The following is a 17,124-nucleotide window of genomic DNA, read 5'->3' on the forward strand; positions in this document are numbered from 1 at the left end:
TCCCCTTCAAACCGTGATAACTCATCAGTCACCTGAAGTCATTATAATGTCAGGTGGCTTACAGGTAGGTCGGGGGTCAACAACCTTTTTCAGCCGTGGGTTAGTCCACTGTCCCTCAGACCATATGGTGGGCCAGACGATATTTGGGGGAGTGGGGGGAATGAACGAATTCCTATGCCCCACAAATAACCCAGAGATGCATTTTAAATAAAAGGACACATTCTACTCATGTAAAAACAGGCTGATTCCCGGATCGTCCGTGGGCCGGATTTAGAAGGCAATCTGACCCCCGGGCCTTAGGTTGCCTACTCCTGAGGTAGGTGGTGCCCCACAGTGGGGTGGGGTACTTAAAAATCCAGTCTGCAGGTCAGATCCAGTTCCCCACCACTGATTTAAAGCAATCAAACTTACAAAGTATACTATGTTTATTGATATAAAGGAACAGGAGCAAATCCTAAGATACAATAGTAAGAAAATATATAGGCTGAAGAACACTGATGGTTGCAGGCACTGTTTTAACACTGCATAAACCACTAATTTTGCACTAATTTTTCTTTTCTTAAAAAGCTCAGCCAAAAGGATGCACCAAACCCCTCACTGCCACCAAGTATGCATTCAGTAAAAAATACCTCAGGAGACCAAAACTGGTCAATCAGTGGCTCCTCAGGCTCAATTGATAATTGTGTAATAGTTTGAGAAAAGCTCTTCTCCTGGTCCAATGTCTTGGAGAGCAATCAGAACGACACATCTCAGGGGCCTGCAGATTGCATGGTGGAGGAATTTCAGATACTATTATGCACATGCACTTATACATGCATAACACACACCAGTTTTTCTTTCTTTAGGTTCCAATTAAGGTTTAAATATGTGACCTATTTGACAATAATGAGCTAGTCAAATTATCAAACTTAATCCAATCTGTGAGATTGTAACAAGTATTTGATTAAACTTCTCACCTCTGTATCTCATGACAGTAGTTTATGTTTGGAAGATACTGTTTAAATTCTATAGGAAAATCTTCAGGTACGTCAAATTCCTGATAGCATACATTGGCTGCTTTATCTGATGGAAAAATAAGAGGAAAAATATTGAAAAAGATGAGATGCACTAATATTGGTGCAACTCTCAGTTGATGTATCTTTTGGATTTATTTACATAAGTCATCACTCGCATTATTTATCATAACAGAAATCCTGTTCAGATGCTCTAAATACTGTATTATATGGAGATGTAACATTTCCCTCTATGTAAAAGATAGGTCCCAGCATTCACCCAAACTGCAGATTAGAAGCAACACTGGTAGCTTGATAGCAGTAAGCCAGAAGTTAATCTCCCATAAAGTTGTATCCCTGGAGAACTCAACATGATGGTCTTTAAGGTGCCCGAATCTAGTCTATGAAAAATTCTGTCTCCTACTTACCAGGTGAGCAATTGTTAACATATTGCCCCACTGCCAGTGGATTCTGCAGACCAGTTGTAAGCCAAAATACATCACTCATTTTCAAAGGACCAATCTGATCTCTCTTGCTGCATGACCTGCAAAAAACTTACAGCGTTAACTAAAAACCCCATTTTGACAGCTTCTTGAGCAATCATATCTTTTCAAAGCAAACATGTGTGCATTCACCCCACAAATTAAATTCATTTGCTAAGACTATGCTACTCATTACCTACATCCTATTCAGCACCCGTAAGTAGCAAATACAATTTGATCCTCTACAGAACTTGAGACACAGCAAATCAAACGCTGCCCATTCAGCTGAATACACAGCATATATGTTCCACTTCAGATTAAGGAATGGTTGTCAAGCATCTGCCAGACTTTCATACATAGCTGATGGGCTGCATTTAACTTGGTGGGTCTTGCGCATCCGAGCTATGTGCCTTCATTTTTGGTAATGAAGAAGGTTTTCGCTCATGTCTAAGGAAGGGCTGTGATGGCAAGGAAGTTACTTTGCAGCAGATATTTGCAGATGCAAAGAATACCTGCCAGATATTTAATATTTAAACAACCAAGAACTTGTGCTTATCCAGACCACCATTCCATTTGGTTGCAGCAGAGACTGAAATGGGGCAGCAAGGCCCACTCTTATCAGTTCTGCTGAGAAACCAGCATCATTTGACTCCTTTTCTTCCTGGACTGCAATAAGATGTAAATTAAGAGTTTATGTCCAATTTTGCTTGTTTTCCTCCTCCCTCCTTATCCCCTTTTCCTTTTGTGTCTTGTCTTTTAAATTGCAAGCTTGAGGGCAGGACTATCTTGTTTGTTTTTCAAACCACTCTAGGAGCCTTTCCAGGGTAAACATGCTATAAATATATAGTAATGTGTGAATTTCTGGCACAAGCATCACACCTATATTACCTGTGTAAATCAGTGGAGTCCTTTCCAAAGCACAAAACGTACCATAGATGAGACCAGCACATCAACAATTGACACATTATATTGTTAGTGAGTATACAGAGAAGGAAGTGATTCTCACATCTGCAAGCACTGGATACAAATCAACATCAGCCACAAAAAGCAGTGCACAACCCACTACTTTGCCATTACTTTGTTGTAGTTCAAATTTGTGCAGACCTGGAGCTTCTGCTTTTCTGTTAGCTTCCAAATTGTAAGTAAATATTGAGTCACGGAACAGTGGGATATTCTACAGTAATAGTAGTACGGTGGTACCTCGCAAGACGAATGCCTCGTAAGACGAAAAACTCGCAAGACGAAAGAGTTTTTCGTTTTTTGAGTTGCTTCGCAAGACGAATTTCCCTATGGGCTTGCTTCGCAAGATGAAAACGTTCAATGCATTCCTATGGGAATGATTTTCAATGCATTCCTATGTGAATCCGTGCTTCGCAAGACGAAAAATTCGCAAGACGAAAAAACTCGCAGAACGAATTAATTTCGTCTTGCGAGGTACCACTGTACAGGTTTTGTCAAATATGGTTTTATGGACCCATCTTATTGGCAGATGGTCTCCCACCTTCAAGGTTAACTTCTTTCAAATGTTAACAAAAGTCATAGGGAAATAAGACAACCACTTGTACATTCCCAATATCAAAGCTGTGCAACTGCAAAAAAAGGTTATGTTCTACAGCCAGAAAATAAACTCACCCCCAAATCTGTGGCTAACATTTTATTCCATATAAAAACCTGAAACAGACAACTTCCAGGTTCTTTGGTTTTACTTAAAAACACTATTAGAGAAGTACAAAGGGTGAAACCTTGGGGCTGACATTTTTCTATTAAGGACCTACCTGTATATAACTTTTGATATTCCCTTGTCATTCCCATCAATAAGCACTCCATCTATACATCTAAATATAAATGGATTGCCAATGGACTGGAAAAATATGGGCTCATACTTTTCATAGACTGTGCCTGTGTGAGACAAAAGTGGCTATTTTAGATTCCAGCTAATCACAATCAACAAGATGGGCAGTCTCAAGTAACGCACTGAGTGGATCTAACCATTTTCTCACATACAAAAGACTGCAAATCACAAAACTCCTTCAGCCTGATTTAAAAATCAGGATTTCTGGGGAAATATGACAGTGGGTGGGTATAGAATCAGTACCATTAAAAAAAAAAGAAGACGACAAAACTTCAGTATCCAGGATGGCAAAATCTTGCTTTCTCCCCCCACATGAACCAAATATACTTCTCTTTGCATCTGCTGGCCTGGGTTTAGATATCTGCAAGAAGGGGGGCCACTAGGGGGCGCATTGGAAGATGGCCGACAATACCATCTCTCCGACCCACACGGGGTAATTAAGAGGCTGTTATGGGAGTAGGCAGCCTCCCTTGTTGCCCCAAGGAAAAGGGGAACACTGCCCTTGCCTGCTGTGCCCATAAATCACCCCCTAATTCGAAAGAAGGGGGTGAGGGCCCTAGGCAGAATGCCCCCGTGTGGACCTCGGCTCTCCTAGACGCTGTCTCTGATCGCGCACTAGCTCAGCAATTTGGAATAATTAATTACAAAAGAAGCAAATGCACATATTTCAAGTGAAGAAGGGGAGTGAAGTCTGCTGATTTAAGTGACCTCTGCGAAAGAAGACGATGGGTTGGAGAAACAGGAATATTTTACGATGAAGATACACCAAAGGCTGGGTATGTTGACAACGGGACTGAATGGGGGGGGGAACCTTTTTTACTTTCCTTTTATGTGATTTACAAGAACTCCTCCTCATTAGAGTCGTCAGTTGAACTGACCCAAGCAGGATGATTAAGGTCTGTGTGGAGATAAACTTTAACCAAAAGTATGCTTTATGAAGATCGAGAAGCAATAAGAGCTTTTGGAATGGCGCAGCAATTAATTCGGAGTCGCCATCTTGCCAAAGGATTTATACCCGGGAGGAAGAACGGATTTGTTTTCAGACTGCATTCCTGGTGAATCTCCTCAGAGGTTTTGAGAAAGGAGGCAGATTGGTGAATATTAATGACGCTAAGACTGTTTTGATGTATGGAAGTGATGTTACATGGAAAACGTCTGGCTACTGGATAAAAAAAATATATATCCACACAGGATTACAAACTGTCTAACCAGCTTGTGGAGACTATCAGAGGTCACAAAGAGAAAGGAAAAATATATGAAAACAACAACAAGAGATGTGCAAAAACAAGAAGAAAGGACTGGATAGTGCTGTGAACATCATAAGGTTAGATTTGTGGACATTAAAAAAAACAGTAAGAAGCAAGAAGTTGATTGGATCCCCTTCAGAACTTGAAATATGGGTACCCCCAACAAAAATTTAAAATTTGGCTGTGTAATTTGGAATTTATGTAATTTGGTTTGATTTGATGTGATTGGTCGGTTAAAAAAAATTATTCTTAAAAAAAATAGATATCTGCAAGAAAGACCCTTCCTGTGGTCCCAACAACAGGTGTGGTCCATTGTGGCAGTTGACATTGGCTAGGACTCTGTGTGTGCAGGATTTCACCTGCGGAGCTTCTTACCTCTGGATGCATGGATCTCTCTTTTCTTGTAAGTTTAAAACACCCCCCCCCCATTTCATTCTTTCAGGCATTTTGGAAAGAAATGTACTGGTATAGGGGAATATTAATGGGTTTTTAAAATCTTATGCTTTGGGTTAGGGTTTTGTGTTTGATTTATTTATTTTGAACCTTCCTGGGATCCAGCAGGATGAAGGGTGGTCTAAAACCCTAGGAAATACATTTATGGTTAAATAGCAATTTGAAACCAGATTCATACAGCACAAGTTTAAGAGTAACTACTACATTGCTCTCTCTCACACACCTGAAAGAGCATCTCCACTCCCATCGTTCAGCCCGGACACTGAGGTCCAGCTCCGAGGGCCTTCTGGCGGTTCCCTCACTGTGAGAAGTGAGGTTACAGGGAACCGGGCAGAGGATCTTCTCGGTAGTGGAACCTGCCCTGTGGAACGCCCTCCCATCAGATGTCAAAGAAATAAACACCTACCTCACATTTAGAAGACATCTGAAGGCAGCCCTGTTTAGGGAAGTTTTTAATAACTGATGTTTAAATGTACTTTTAATCGTTGTCGGAAGCTGCCCAGAGTGGCTGGGGAAACCCAGCCAGATGGGCGGGGTATAAATATTACTACTACTACTGCTGCTGCTGCTGCTGCTACTTTTAGGGCATGATATCTGGGGGCAAATGAGTCTGTTCTGACAGGCCTCTTGAGCTTTAAATGGGTTCAGAAGGGCAGAACAAAAGTGTAACTTTTTCTAGCATGGAGGTGCTGAATGTCCCTTGCTGAATCATCCTGGCATGCGGCTATAAATGACAGAGTGGCCTTGTCATAAAAAAGGTGACAACTTTACACAGACTGAAACTAAACTGCTAGAAACAGGCACCAGGGGGCCTTAAAGAGGAACAGGGCTGCTGTACCTTTGATAGTTGTGTAAAAGAGGGAATTTCAACTGTCCTCTTTTCCATCTGACCAACCCAACAGTTCTGAATAAAAGTTTCAAAGCTGTCTGGCTCGGGTTTGCCAGATTGCCTCATGGTTTAAATGGTTTCTTCTCAATCACAGAACATAGAAACCCTCTTCTAAGGATTCCTAGTGATCAGCCACAGCTCGGTGACAGAATGCATGTCGCATGCAAAAGCTCCTGGAATCAATAATCCGTGAGAGCCCTCTGCTGAGACCCTGGGGAATTGCAGTCAGTCAGTGGCTCATCCATAAGTATGGTCTGTTAAACCATTATGCAAAGAAAGCTGGCTTCAGTTGTGGTTTGTCTGAACTAAGACTAAGCCAGCCACTCCACGTTTTGCTTCCTCAACGAAGGAAAGGAGGCACAAACGAGGAATACCTGGCCAGCATGCAGCTTGTGCAGGATGTTTTAACAAACAATACTTTTATGGTTCAGCGCGACATGAAAACACAGTCAATTATGATAACACTGATTAAGACGGGCTAATGATCTGACCCAGCAAAAAATGAAATCATATGTTTATGTATTTGTAAATACATTCTTTCCATACCAGGATACATAGATACAACTGCTCCTTTGGGAACAAAACCTTTCGTTACAAAGACTCCTGTTCCAGCAGAAATAAGTGAGCTGTGCCTTCGAGTAACGCTGAATCCTAAAGTGTGATGGAGAACGTCTTCTGGATTGAAGATGATTTGATTCTGACGGCTGTCATCAATTGTTTGGCTTCTCTCAGGCTGAGCTTTCTGCAGGTCCAGGTATTTAGATTTAACGTTTGGAAGAAAGCTAAGAAGAAATGTTTGTCTCCTCAAGTCATTTACAAATAAAGCTGTGAAAGTTTTCAGGAGTGTCTGAAGTACATCTTCATCAGAAACCGTTTTGTCTTTAGAGCCTTCTGGTACAAACCGCAGAGTTCTGCAACAGTCCAATAAACAACATTTGAGACATTTTGGAATGTTGTAAATGAGAGTTTGGAAACTGTAGCAAACACTACTTGCTTGCTTTTCAAACTGTTTCAAACCACTTACAGTTCTGTTGAAAACCATGGCCATCTTTTATATTTAAAAGTCGTGGATATTTTTGATTAAATGTGCTAAACATGAAGATTGCTCTATATTTCTAGATTGGCTGTACATTCACTGATTTCTCTGTGTCCCCAAGAGGCTGATTGTCTGGCATGGCTCACTGTTCCTGGTTGCCTTGGAAGTAGTTTAAGGAAGTAGCAGTAGAGAATCAGTCCTACTGACAGCACAACTGAAATGGGAAAGGAAAGGAAGCGCTAACTGTCTAGCTAATTCTTATGTATAAGACTCTACTGAGGAATGGACAATGGAGATGATAAAGTACAGGTGTTTTTCCACACTACATGAAACTGATTCTTCTAATGAGAAGAATCTGCAGATTCTTTTTCTTTTAAGCAAAAGGTGAAATCTCTCCTAAATTAAGACAACCGAAATAACAGAATAATAAATGTTCCTTGCATGAATACAAGGCTGTGATTCATTAGAAGAGCTGCACTGAGATCATTAAACCACAAGTATTCAGCTTGCGATTTTATTAGTTCCACCAGAGAGCCAAGAATCAATTTAATCCTTTATTCATTCCATGCATCTGCTTATTATTACAGAAATTAGAGAGGGGGAAAAGACCAATTACACCTAATCCACACTGTACCCAAAGAAAAATAGCTCCCTATATGATATATTCACAAATATTTCACTTCTAGTTTTAATTGCTTATTTCCCTTGAGAAACTAGTTCATAGCCTCTTTGAATGGGATGTCTTCATCCATCATATATGCGGGGTCTTGAGGGGCACAACAAAATTCCTATTGGGTAAATTGTCTGGGGGTTTTTTTAAAGAAAGTTTAAATGAGAACATTTAGCTCTGGTGGTGGAGAGAGAAATACATTGAAAAATGAAGTTTTATAGAAAAAACAGTTAATCCAGCTATTTAATTATCAGCCCATCACATTATATTATTTAAAATGTAGTAAAGCTGTTGTTTCAACTGCTCACAAAGCATGACAGAAACCTTCCGTCTGCAAATGTCAGAAGAATTTTTTGCTAGGTTTTGGCTCCCTGTTTCTTCTTCTGCATTATACAACATTGCAGAATGAAATTACCGTATTTTTCTGTGTATAAGACTAGGTTTTCCCCCTAAAAAATAATGTCCAAAATTTGGGGGCGTCTTATACACAGATAGATCTCCCCCCCATTTTCTTAAATTGGAGTCCCCCAAAATAGGGGGTGTCTTATACATGGGGATGTCTTATAGACAGAAAAATATGCTATGTCACAGAAATGTTCATTTTAAGGTTGCCAAATGACCAGAAATTCTGCCTGGTCTGCTGTCCAGACAGAATGAATGATTTTAGAGTGTTGTTTGTACTGTACTTTTGTACTGTTTTATTTTTGTTAGCCGCCCTGAGCCCGGCTTTGGCTGGGGAGGGTGGGATATAAATAAATAAATACAATTTATTATTATTATTATTAACTTCTGCAGACATTCACAAGTGAAGCTTTTCATGGTTCAGAGATAATAATCATTGCTGCAGCACATAAGGCAGAAAAGGTACTGAAAGCAACATATGCAAGATTACCCACAGAACACAAGAGACCTCAGCACTACCCAATCCAAACGGCAGTCAGCATGGAGCTTCTATGCTTCTATAACTGCTGCTAAACTGATGTAGTTCTAGTGGCTTTCAAGGTGGTGGCCATGATAATATGCTCCAACTGGGCTGATTTACCAAGGGACAGTCTCTTTTACCCCATAGTAAATGTCTCTAGCAAGGGACGTGGGTGGCGCTGTGAGTTAAACCACAGGGCCTAGGACTTGCCAATCAGAAGGTCGGTGGTTTGAATCCCCGTGACGGGGTGAGCTCCTGTTGCTCGGTCCCAGCTCCTGGCCACCTAGCAGTTCGAAAGCACGTCAAAGTGCAAGTAGATAAATAGGTATTGCTCTGGCGGGAAGGTAAACGGCATTTCCGTGCGCTGCTCTGGTTCTCCAGAAGCGGCTTAGTCATGCTGGCCACATGACCCGGAAGCTGTATGCCGGCTCCCTCGGCCAGTAAAGCGAGATGAGCACCGCAACCCCAGAGTCGGTCACGACTGGACCTAATGGTCAGGGGTCCCTTTACCTTTAAAGGTCTCTGGTAAAGCAGTTACTACATATGGCCTTTGGAGGATGCCTTTTAAAAAAATTATGTGTACATATGTCCAATCGAGTTCATTTTTGAACTATTCTGTAGAAGTCAAACCTCTGAACAGTCAGGACGCCATCTTAACCCTAGCACACATGCACAAGAAGGCTAATTCAAAATGTCAACACACTGCTTCACTTGCACCAACACCACACCACCCAACAGGAAATGCTGTGGAAGGTGTATGCAGGCATCCCTGGGCAGCCCCCACCGCTGATGCCTGCCCTCATGCCTCATGGGAAGTATGATTTATTATTACTTCTACAAGTAGTAGTAGTACTCCAAGCAACATTAGGTGCCTAGGTCAAGCCACCATTATAACTGAACCACAAATCCTCCAAACGTAGTCCCATCCTGGGAAATTTAGACGCCCGTTTGACCAAGCTGCCTAGCGCCGGTGCAAACCCCAGAAGAACAATCCCACATAGCCTAAAGCATAGCTGTCAACGTTTCCCTTTTTTAAAAGGGAAATTCCCTTATTCCGAATAGGATTCCTCGCAAGAAAAGGGAAAAGTTGACAGCTATGGAGGAGCTGCTTGCGGGTCAATGGGGAAGGGTAACCGCTTCTTAAGGCAGCTCAGAGGATTTCCGCAGGCATGCCAGCAGCAGTCCCCACAGTGGCCATTGCCGCCAGGGATCCGCGTTGCTTTGGCCATTGCCCCGGCTGCGGAAGAACCCTGCACGCGCGCCCTCGCATCCTCACGTGCAAGAGTTCGCCCCGGGTTCGCCAATGCGAACGCCGCCTTGTACTCCACGTGAAAGGCTGGTTTCCCGGCAACACCGCCGAACTTCTGGCTTTACTTTTACTTTTTTGCCACAAGTGGCAGAGAGACCTCTCGGTCGCCTCCTTCTCCCGCTCTGCCCTGAATGGAGACCCGGCAGGACGGAGGGCAAGAGAGGAAGAGCCCCGGCGGCGCCGCCGCCTTCACCTGCGCTTGTGGCCGAGGTTGAGCGCGATCCAGGGCACGAAGCGGTACTTGTAGGCCTCCCAGCGCCTCCGCAGAGCCCTCAGCATGGCGGGGGGGGGGTCCCTTTCCCCGGGGAAGAGCCAGGCTCCGTTTCTTGCTCGGCCGCAGGAAGGGCGGCGGAAAGGCGAGGGAGGGCGCCTGCTGCGTGGCCGCCGCCGCCGCTGCAGCTCCTCCTCCCCGAGGTCAAGCGGCGCAGCTCCCTCCAATCGTCGCCGCAGCCGAAAGTATAAGGAGCCTGCCTTCACACGCGTGTCTCCTGACCCGCCTCGCAGCACATCTGCCAGCGGATTATAACCCCACCGGATTCTCCGCGTGCCCTTGCTCCGTTTGTTTCCTGCAACGGATGGGCCAAAGTAAATTCGGGCGTCAGGAGGAGTTTGCCTGTAATAGCTGCGCAAGCAGCCGCCGAAAACCTTATGAAGCACGGGCATGGAAGCAGCAGCAGCAGCAGCAAACAACCAACCATTCAGACGACACTCATTGAAGAGAGTTTTGAATCCGCGGAGAGAAACCTGCCTGTGGAACCAAATGTACCCCGGGCGCAGTTTCGCAGGGGGACGTTTTAGGGAGACGGAGTTTACTTCCGCTTTAGGCGCTCAGTCAGCCTCCTAATGCGCCTTGTTCCATTCGCTTCCAAGGTGGGGATTTCAGGACAGTTCAGAAGGGCTCCCCTTTTCCTATTGGTCGCAGATTGGGGCAGCACCCTTGGGAGAGTAAGACCCACTGGACTTGTTATTCTCAAGCAAATGTGCACATGGCTCGGGCTGCAGCCAGCACAGTGGGTTTTTGGGAAGTTTTAAAAGCCACGCGGGAACAGCATGTATACACCACATAGCTGTCAGCCTTCCCTCTTTTTGCGGGAAATTCCCTAATTCCAGCGCTGCTTCCCGCTGCTATCCCGGATTGTTAGATATCCCGTAGACAGGTGATATCCCCAGGACAGGTGAGGCTGCTGGTCCCTTATTTTCAAATCTGAAAGTTGACAGCTATGATAACACCACGGATGGGGGAACTTGCGCCCCCCCCCATGTTTTTGGATTCCAGCTTCAGCCCCAGCCAGCAGCATCTCCCAGGTCCTGATCCAATTCGCCAACCCCTGCACCACTTCCCCTTGTGTGGCTGCTGAAAGATGGGCGTTTAATTGATATCTAAGGAGCTTCAGATGCCATTAACCATGGGATCCTCCTCAGCCTACTGAGATGGGTATTGGGGACACAGTTTTACAGTGGTTCTGGCCCTAACTCCAGGTTTGGTTTCAGTTTTCTTTTTCAGCCTGCCAGTTGTCCCTGGTGTGTGTGCACATGCTGGAAAGTACTCTCTTGTCATCCACAAGAAGCCTTTCGGAGCAGTCATTAGATTTGGGGGAAGCTGTCAGTAATCTGCTAATACCCAGCTCTTTTTCCTGTAACATCTGAATGAGGAGAGGCTGTGCAGCCCTGATGATGGGCTGGATTTGGACCAAAAAACCTGAGTCCAAATTATGGCAAGGGAGAAGTGCTGTGAGTGAGCAGTCCCAAAGTCTGGATTATTCCTGCTTTGGACAGGATCATACTCCTCCTAAAGGTCTGTAGGCTGATAAGACAGCTGTGTGTTTCTGGACCAGGATGGCTTGGCCACTGTTCTCCATGTGCTGGTAACTGCTAGAATGGATTACTGCAATGCCCTCTGTGAGGTTGACCCAGCAGCTGTAGCTAGTGCAAACTATAGTTGTTTCAACAGCTCCCTGGGGCAGAATACCACCATATTATGCTGCTGTTAAAAGAATTAACACTGGCTGCCAATTAGGTACTAGTTCTAAGTGTTTGTACTGGTTTACAAAGCCCTATACAGATTGGGACCAGGACACCTAAAATAATCTCATACCTTATATACCCATCCAATCACTGCACTCTGCAGGATAGGACCTGCAGACACCATCTCCCTAGGAGGTCCATTCCATACCTTGTACAAATCAGGTTTTTATTGTAGCAGCACCTACCATTTGAAATAGTCTATTTGCTTATCAGGTGAACAGTTGTTGATGCTTGTTGGGCCATCTTTTTTCAACAAGCCTTTTCAATGGATTGTTTAATCTTGTTTTTTAAGTACTCATTACAAGAAAAACTTTGTTCCAATACACACAATGATGTATTATGTATAAATGATGTTATATTTCATATGATGGGAGTGCCCATCAGGTTTTGCCACATCACCCTCCATGAATTCAAAAGAACACTCTGCAGTCCTCAGTGCACTATTCATGATCCTATGTGCTGGGTATTCCCTAGGCAGGTATATCTAAGGAGCCCACTACTGTGTGTTGAGTGGCAAAAAGAGATAGCATGCCACTCAGTCTAGTGGAGGATCTAGCTCTTAACTGGTTTATGTTCTCTTCTGAAGTCTGCCTAGTGAGTCTTTTAAAAGCATTTTAAATAGATTGTTAAGCAGCTGTAAGCAATGTTCCAGTAGTTCTACTGTATAACAATTCACCAGATCCCAATTCTGTGTCCCAGAATGTTTAATCTGGCAGCATAGCAATGACTGTGGGTACAAATAGCTGTTGTGGAACCCTAATTCAATGAACAAGAGATATTATAAAAATTATGCTTAGTAAATTGTGCCCTTAAGGTTTACACAGACAATGAGTATAATGAAGGAGAATCAGAACTGAGCAAGATAGCTCCCTTGAGCTTGCCTATTGTGAAGTGTTCATGCTGCCAAGAAATAGAGTAGAAAGGGATTAAAAGACTTATTTACAGGCATTTTTCAAACTATATAAACAGCTGCGAAAAGCTGGCTCTAAAACCTTGTGTTTGATTGCTGACTATATTGTAAGGAAAATACATGTGTACATGAATGCCAATGTATTTGTTAAACTCAGTTCATTACCATAAAGGAGGGCAGCTTTTGTCCAAAATCTTTTATTTACTATAAAGACAAAACCACCAAAATAGGTACAAATTATACTATAAAATTGGTTCAAAGGGGTAAAAACTTTAATTAAAATATCTTGATATATTTAAAATAACAAAGGATATAATGAAGCCAAATTTTCTTAACCTAGAGATCTTTAAAATTTACTTGCACAGTAAGGTGCTAATAGAAGTTAGCCCTTAAGCCCTGGAAGTCTTAGGAAATCAGTCACATAGCAAATATAATTTCAATGTGAAAGTGAACTTTGGTAGAAGAAAATCTATAGGACACCTGAGGTAGTAGAAACTGGAATAAACAGCAGTAGACGTTATTTACAACTTAGGTACCAAATAACATTAAGAACACAAAAATAATTACACAATACAATTTTCAGTCCAGCTTTGATCCAAATAAAATAAGATTACATCACATCTGCATTAAAAAAAACCCACAATTACCAGCAAGCTGAGGGAAATGCAAACAAACTCAGACAATGCTTTTAGACACCTAGAGGCAGTCTGAATTTGATATGTGGTAGACATGGTGATCTAGAAAGGTAATACTGATTAGCTGAGGTTCATCAGTTTATACAATTGACAATTTTGTCAGAAACTGCATTAATCTGACAACTGATCTTCCAGTACACGAATTGGCAAGAGCGCATCCTTTAAAGCTTGCACAGAAGAGACTTGGAAACAATCTGATCAGACTAAATTCTAAACTGTCAAGAAACAGAAGTCAAATACAAATACAGAGCTACCAAACTTCACATTTCGATTTTTTTAACTCTTCAAAGCCTGTCAATCTTCAAAAAGCAAAGGAAGGTAATGTTTTAAGAAAAATGCACATCCACATTTAATGACATTGCTTTTATTTAACGCTAGCATGATCACTGCTGTAAACCTCACTTGTTTTGTTTCCAATCAGCGAGTCGTACATTATCAATAATGTACAGTACTATAGCTTATTTAGTTTGTCCTGAGTCTTTGAGCATAACCAATTTCTGGTCAATAATTCAACTGGCTTCTGAAGAGTTAAAACTTGAACAGTTATTAAAACAAACTGATTATAAACACAACCAGTATTTTATTTCAAAAAGACTGACCAAAAGCAAAAGAATAGCTGCCATTTTCCTTCAGTAATCCATTCATCAAAATCTAAAAGCCTGCCCTTAAAAACCATCATGAAACAATTAAAAATCTTTGCTAAAAAGTAGTTTTGCACTCTTGTTGAAGAATTTTCTCACATTATATTTGTGGGTTATCTTTTTCAAGTCCAAGCACATTTTTTTTCCTGAAAAACTCTTAGTTTTTTTTAAAAAAAGAGCTTAACTGATTTTCTTTTCCTTTTTAAAATATTGCCAAATTACCGTACATATTTATCAATTGCAACTGTAAACAGATGATGCATGGTAGAAGGAAAACAGCAGGCAAATCCAACAATGGTGGACATGAACACAGTGGTAAATTGAGAGTAAGACTGGATTTTAATATTTGGCTCCCATCAAAGGTTGACTTAGAATGGAAGCTGGGTAGTGGCAGGCTTGACATAAAACTTTTCTACACAGCTTTACCATGAGAATTATTACATGAAAGAAAGGCCCCATAACAGTTCATTTGACCCTTGGTTACAAATTCTGTTATCGAAAGTAATTGTGCATTTCCCCCTCCCAAAGCTTCCCACTTAAAATACTGACTCAATGGCAGTATTTTATTCCAGATTTCAAACCAATCTGTATCACAGTCTTTTATAACAGGTTATCCAGCAATATTTAGCTTGAACCAAGTTCTAGCTACTATGGGCGTGTTTTTAAAAAATCACTTATTCCCTGAAGGATAAAATGAAAGCACAGAACTGTAACTTCCAAGGGGAAGTTACAAGGCTAGCAGTAAATGCACATTGAACCCAAATTGCCATGGTCAGTGACTTTTAGGAAGGCAAAATGTGGATTCAAAACTATCAACTGTTTTTTTCCCCTCCACTTAAAGAACATGGAAAATATAATGCACAGACACTGTACCTTCTTAATGATGAGTAATGAAAACAACCTAAATTGGGTTGTAGAGCCCATAACTGCTGATGTTTGCATGGTGTGAAATGGAAATGGGATTGCAGTTTTTAAATAACTCCTGAGCCCCTCAGCTGCTAGTATTGCTGAAAAAGTGCTCCAAAATAATAAAAAAATTAAAACCACTTCTTCCACTAAATAATCATGCAGATTTAAAAGAGGAATTGCTTTTTTGTTCACGAAGAGCCAGATCTTTGAGAAAGGCACAGTTTACATATTTCTGCAGTCTGTGAAATGTTGCATACTGAGCTTAGGTAAAGATCTCGATTTGTCAGTCACATACTTAAGTACAGGTCCTCTACTGACCTCAAGTCCTCAAAAATGTATAGTTAAGGCCAGCAGAACAGTTAATACATACTGCCATGCAAAACTGCACAGGAAGACCAGCACTGTTCTATATTCAGTAGCATCATGTTCAGTGTATCCCCACTTTTACATAACAAACTACCACGTAGTGCGGAAGACAGGGTGTTTCAGCAACTCCCTTGCTGGGGGTCTGTCCTGAGGTTGAAGCTCCAAACACCGAAGCGCCACATCCCTTAAGCCTGGAGAGAGATGCGGTGGGATTGATGGAGCTGTGGTTGCACTGGCAATCTACAATCAGAAGAGCAAACACAGGTTATGTTCAGGATTCCTTCTCGTAGGATACCCCTGGATGCAGACTAGAGCAAAACCTCTGCAAGACACTCAACTACAGGACATCTTGCTTACATTGCATGTAGTCTGGTTAGCATTGCTTACCATGTATTGTCTTTATCTTTTGCACATTTTGTATTTCCCACCCATAGAACTTTGGGATTGGAGTTATTCTCCCAAATGTGTCTGTGTGTGCGTGTGTTTTGTAACTGCTTGCTATCTTATTGCACACAGACACAATATCAAAACATAACGGTGGCCGAAGAAGCAAAAAATAAAATTTAAAAAGTGTGCCACTTAGCACAGAATTTGTTACAATATCTGATCTGCAGGATTCCTAGAAAAAAAGAGTTGTCTTGTTCAATCAGGGCATTTGCCTTTTCAAATTGGTATAGTTGTGCAGTAATACTAAACCAACTGATGTAAACAACTAGCAAAAACAAGATTCGCCTCTGTAGTTCACCTAGCTTACATTTAAGAGTTCTGCCAATATTCACTGCCCCTGAAGACTTTACTCAAATCTCTAAATTTTCTTTAATTTCTATAACACGTCTATCTAGCTTCTTCATCCTTGTACATCATTTCAATGAATGGTCTTTCCAAAGACTGAAGTTGCCATTGAACAGTGTACGGTATTATTCAGCTATGGATGACAGCAATAGGATCACTGGGTAAATCATGCACAGCAGGGTTTAGTAAGTTCTTGCTGAAGTCCCAATCACTGTCTATTTCTGATCCCTTATTTGCAACTCTAAGTACAGTGGTGCCCCGCAAGACGAACGCCTCGCAAGACGGAAAACCCGCTAGACGAAAGGGTTTTCCGTTTTGGAGGCGCTTCGCAAAACGAATTTCCCTATGGGCTTCCTTCGCAAGACGAAAGCCCATAGGGAAATCTCCGGGACAGCGGGGAAGCGCAGCGCGTCTTCCCCACTGTCCTCGGACCTCCTCCGAAGGCTGGCGGTGGGTCGGAGAGACCTCCTCCCCCCGCCAGGCTTCGGAAGGCTCCTCCGAAGGCTGGCGATGGGGCGGAGAGCCCTTCTCCCCCCGCCAGGCTTCGGAAGGCTCCTCCGAAGGCTGGCGATGGGGCGGAGAGCCCTCCCCCCCCCCCCGCCAGGCTTCGGAAGGCTCCTCCGAAGGCTGGCGGTGGGGCGGAGAGACCTTCTCCCCCCACCAGGCTTCGGAAGGCTCCTCCGAAGGCTGGCGATGGGGCGGAGAGCCCTTCTCCCCCCGCCAGGCTTCGGAAGGCTCCTCCGAAGGCTGCCGATGGGGCGGAGAGCCCTCCTCCCCCCGCCAGGCTTCGGCTGTTCTGAATGTTGGCGTGCGGAGGAAAAACCCTCCTCCCACCACAAGCCCTGGGAACAGAGGAGAAGCGCTGTGCGCCTTCCCCTCTGTTCCCGTATCTGTGCTGAAGGCTTGCGGTGGGGAGAAAAGCCCTTCTCCGCAC

The 17,124-nt window shown here is 42.9% G+C and overlaps 2 protein-coding genes across 3 annotated transcripts in view; both read right to left on the bottom strand.

The window, feature by feature from the left end:
- The window catches only part of SETD9 (SET domain containing 9), an 11,514-nt gene extending 984 nt beyond the window's left edge, over nucleotides 1-10,530 (bottom strand). Inside the window, exons 1-6 of the mRNA XM_081929902.1 lie at nucleotides 10,046-10,530; nucleotides 6,462-6,826; nucleotides 3,250-3,373; nucleotides 1,421-1,536; nucleotides 957-1,062; nucleotides 630-757 (exon numbers count right to left, since the gene is read on the bottom strand). Of these exons, the coding sequence (XP_081786028.1) occupies nucleotides 670-757; nucleotides 957-1,062; nucleotides 1,421-1,536; nucleotides 3,250-3,373; nucleotides 6,462-6,826; nucleotides 10,046-10,515 (1,269 nt within the window). The 5' untranslated portion in view covers nucleotides 10,516-10,530 and the 3' untranslated portion in view covers nucleotides 630-669. The remainder of the gene's footprint in view (nucleotides 1-629; nucleotides 758-956; nucleotides 1,063-1,420; nucleotides 1,537-3,249; nucleotides 3,374-6,461; nucleotides 6,827-10,045) is intronic.
- A 2,438-nt stretch (nucleotides 10,531-12,968) lies between these two features.
- Nucleotides 12,969-17,124, bottom strand: part of MAP3K1 (mitogen-activated protein kinase kinase kinase 1) — a 61,597-nt gene continuing 57,441 nt past the window's right edge. For both annotated transcript variants that reach the window (XM_081929552.1, XM_081929551.1), the window contains exon 20: nucleotides 12,969-15,638. In XM_081929552.1, coding sequence (XP_081785678.1) covers nucleotides 15,489-15,638 — 150 coding nt within the window. In that variant the 3' untranslated portion in view covers nucleotides 12,969-15,488. The remainder of the gene's footprint in view (nucleotides 15,639-17,124) is intronic.

This window comes from Podarcis melisellensis, assembly GCF_964234715.1.
Source record: "Podarcis melisellensis genome assembly, chromosome: 11".
In the NCBI taxonomy this organism is placed as follows: Eukaryota; Metazoa; Chordata; class Lepidosauria; order Squamata; family Lacertidae; genus Podarcis; species Podarcis melisellensis.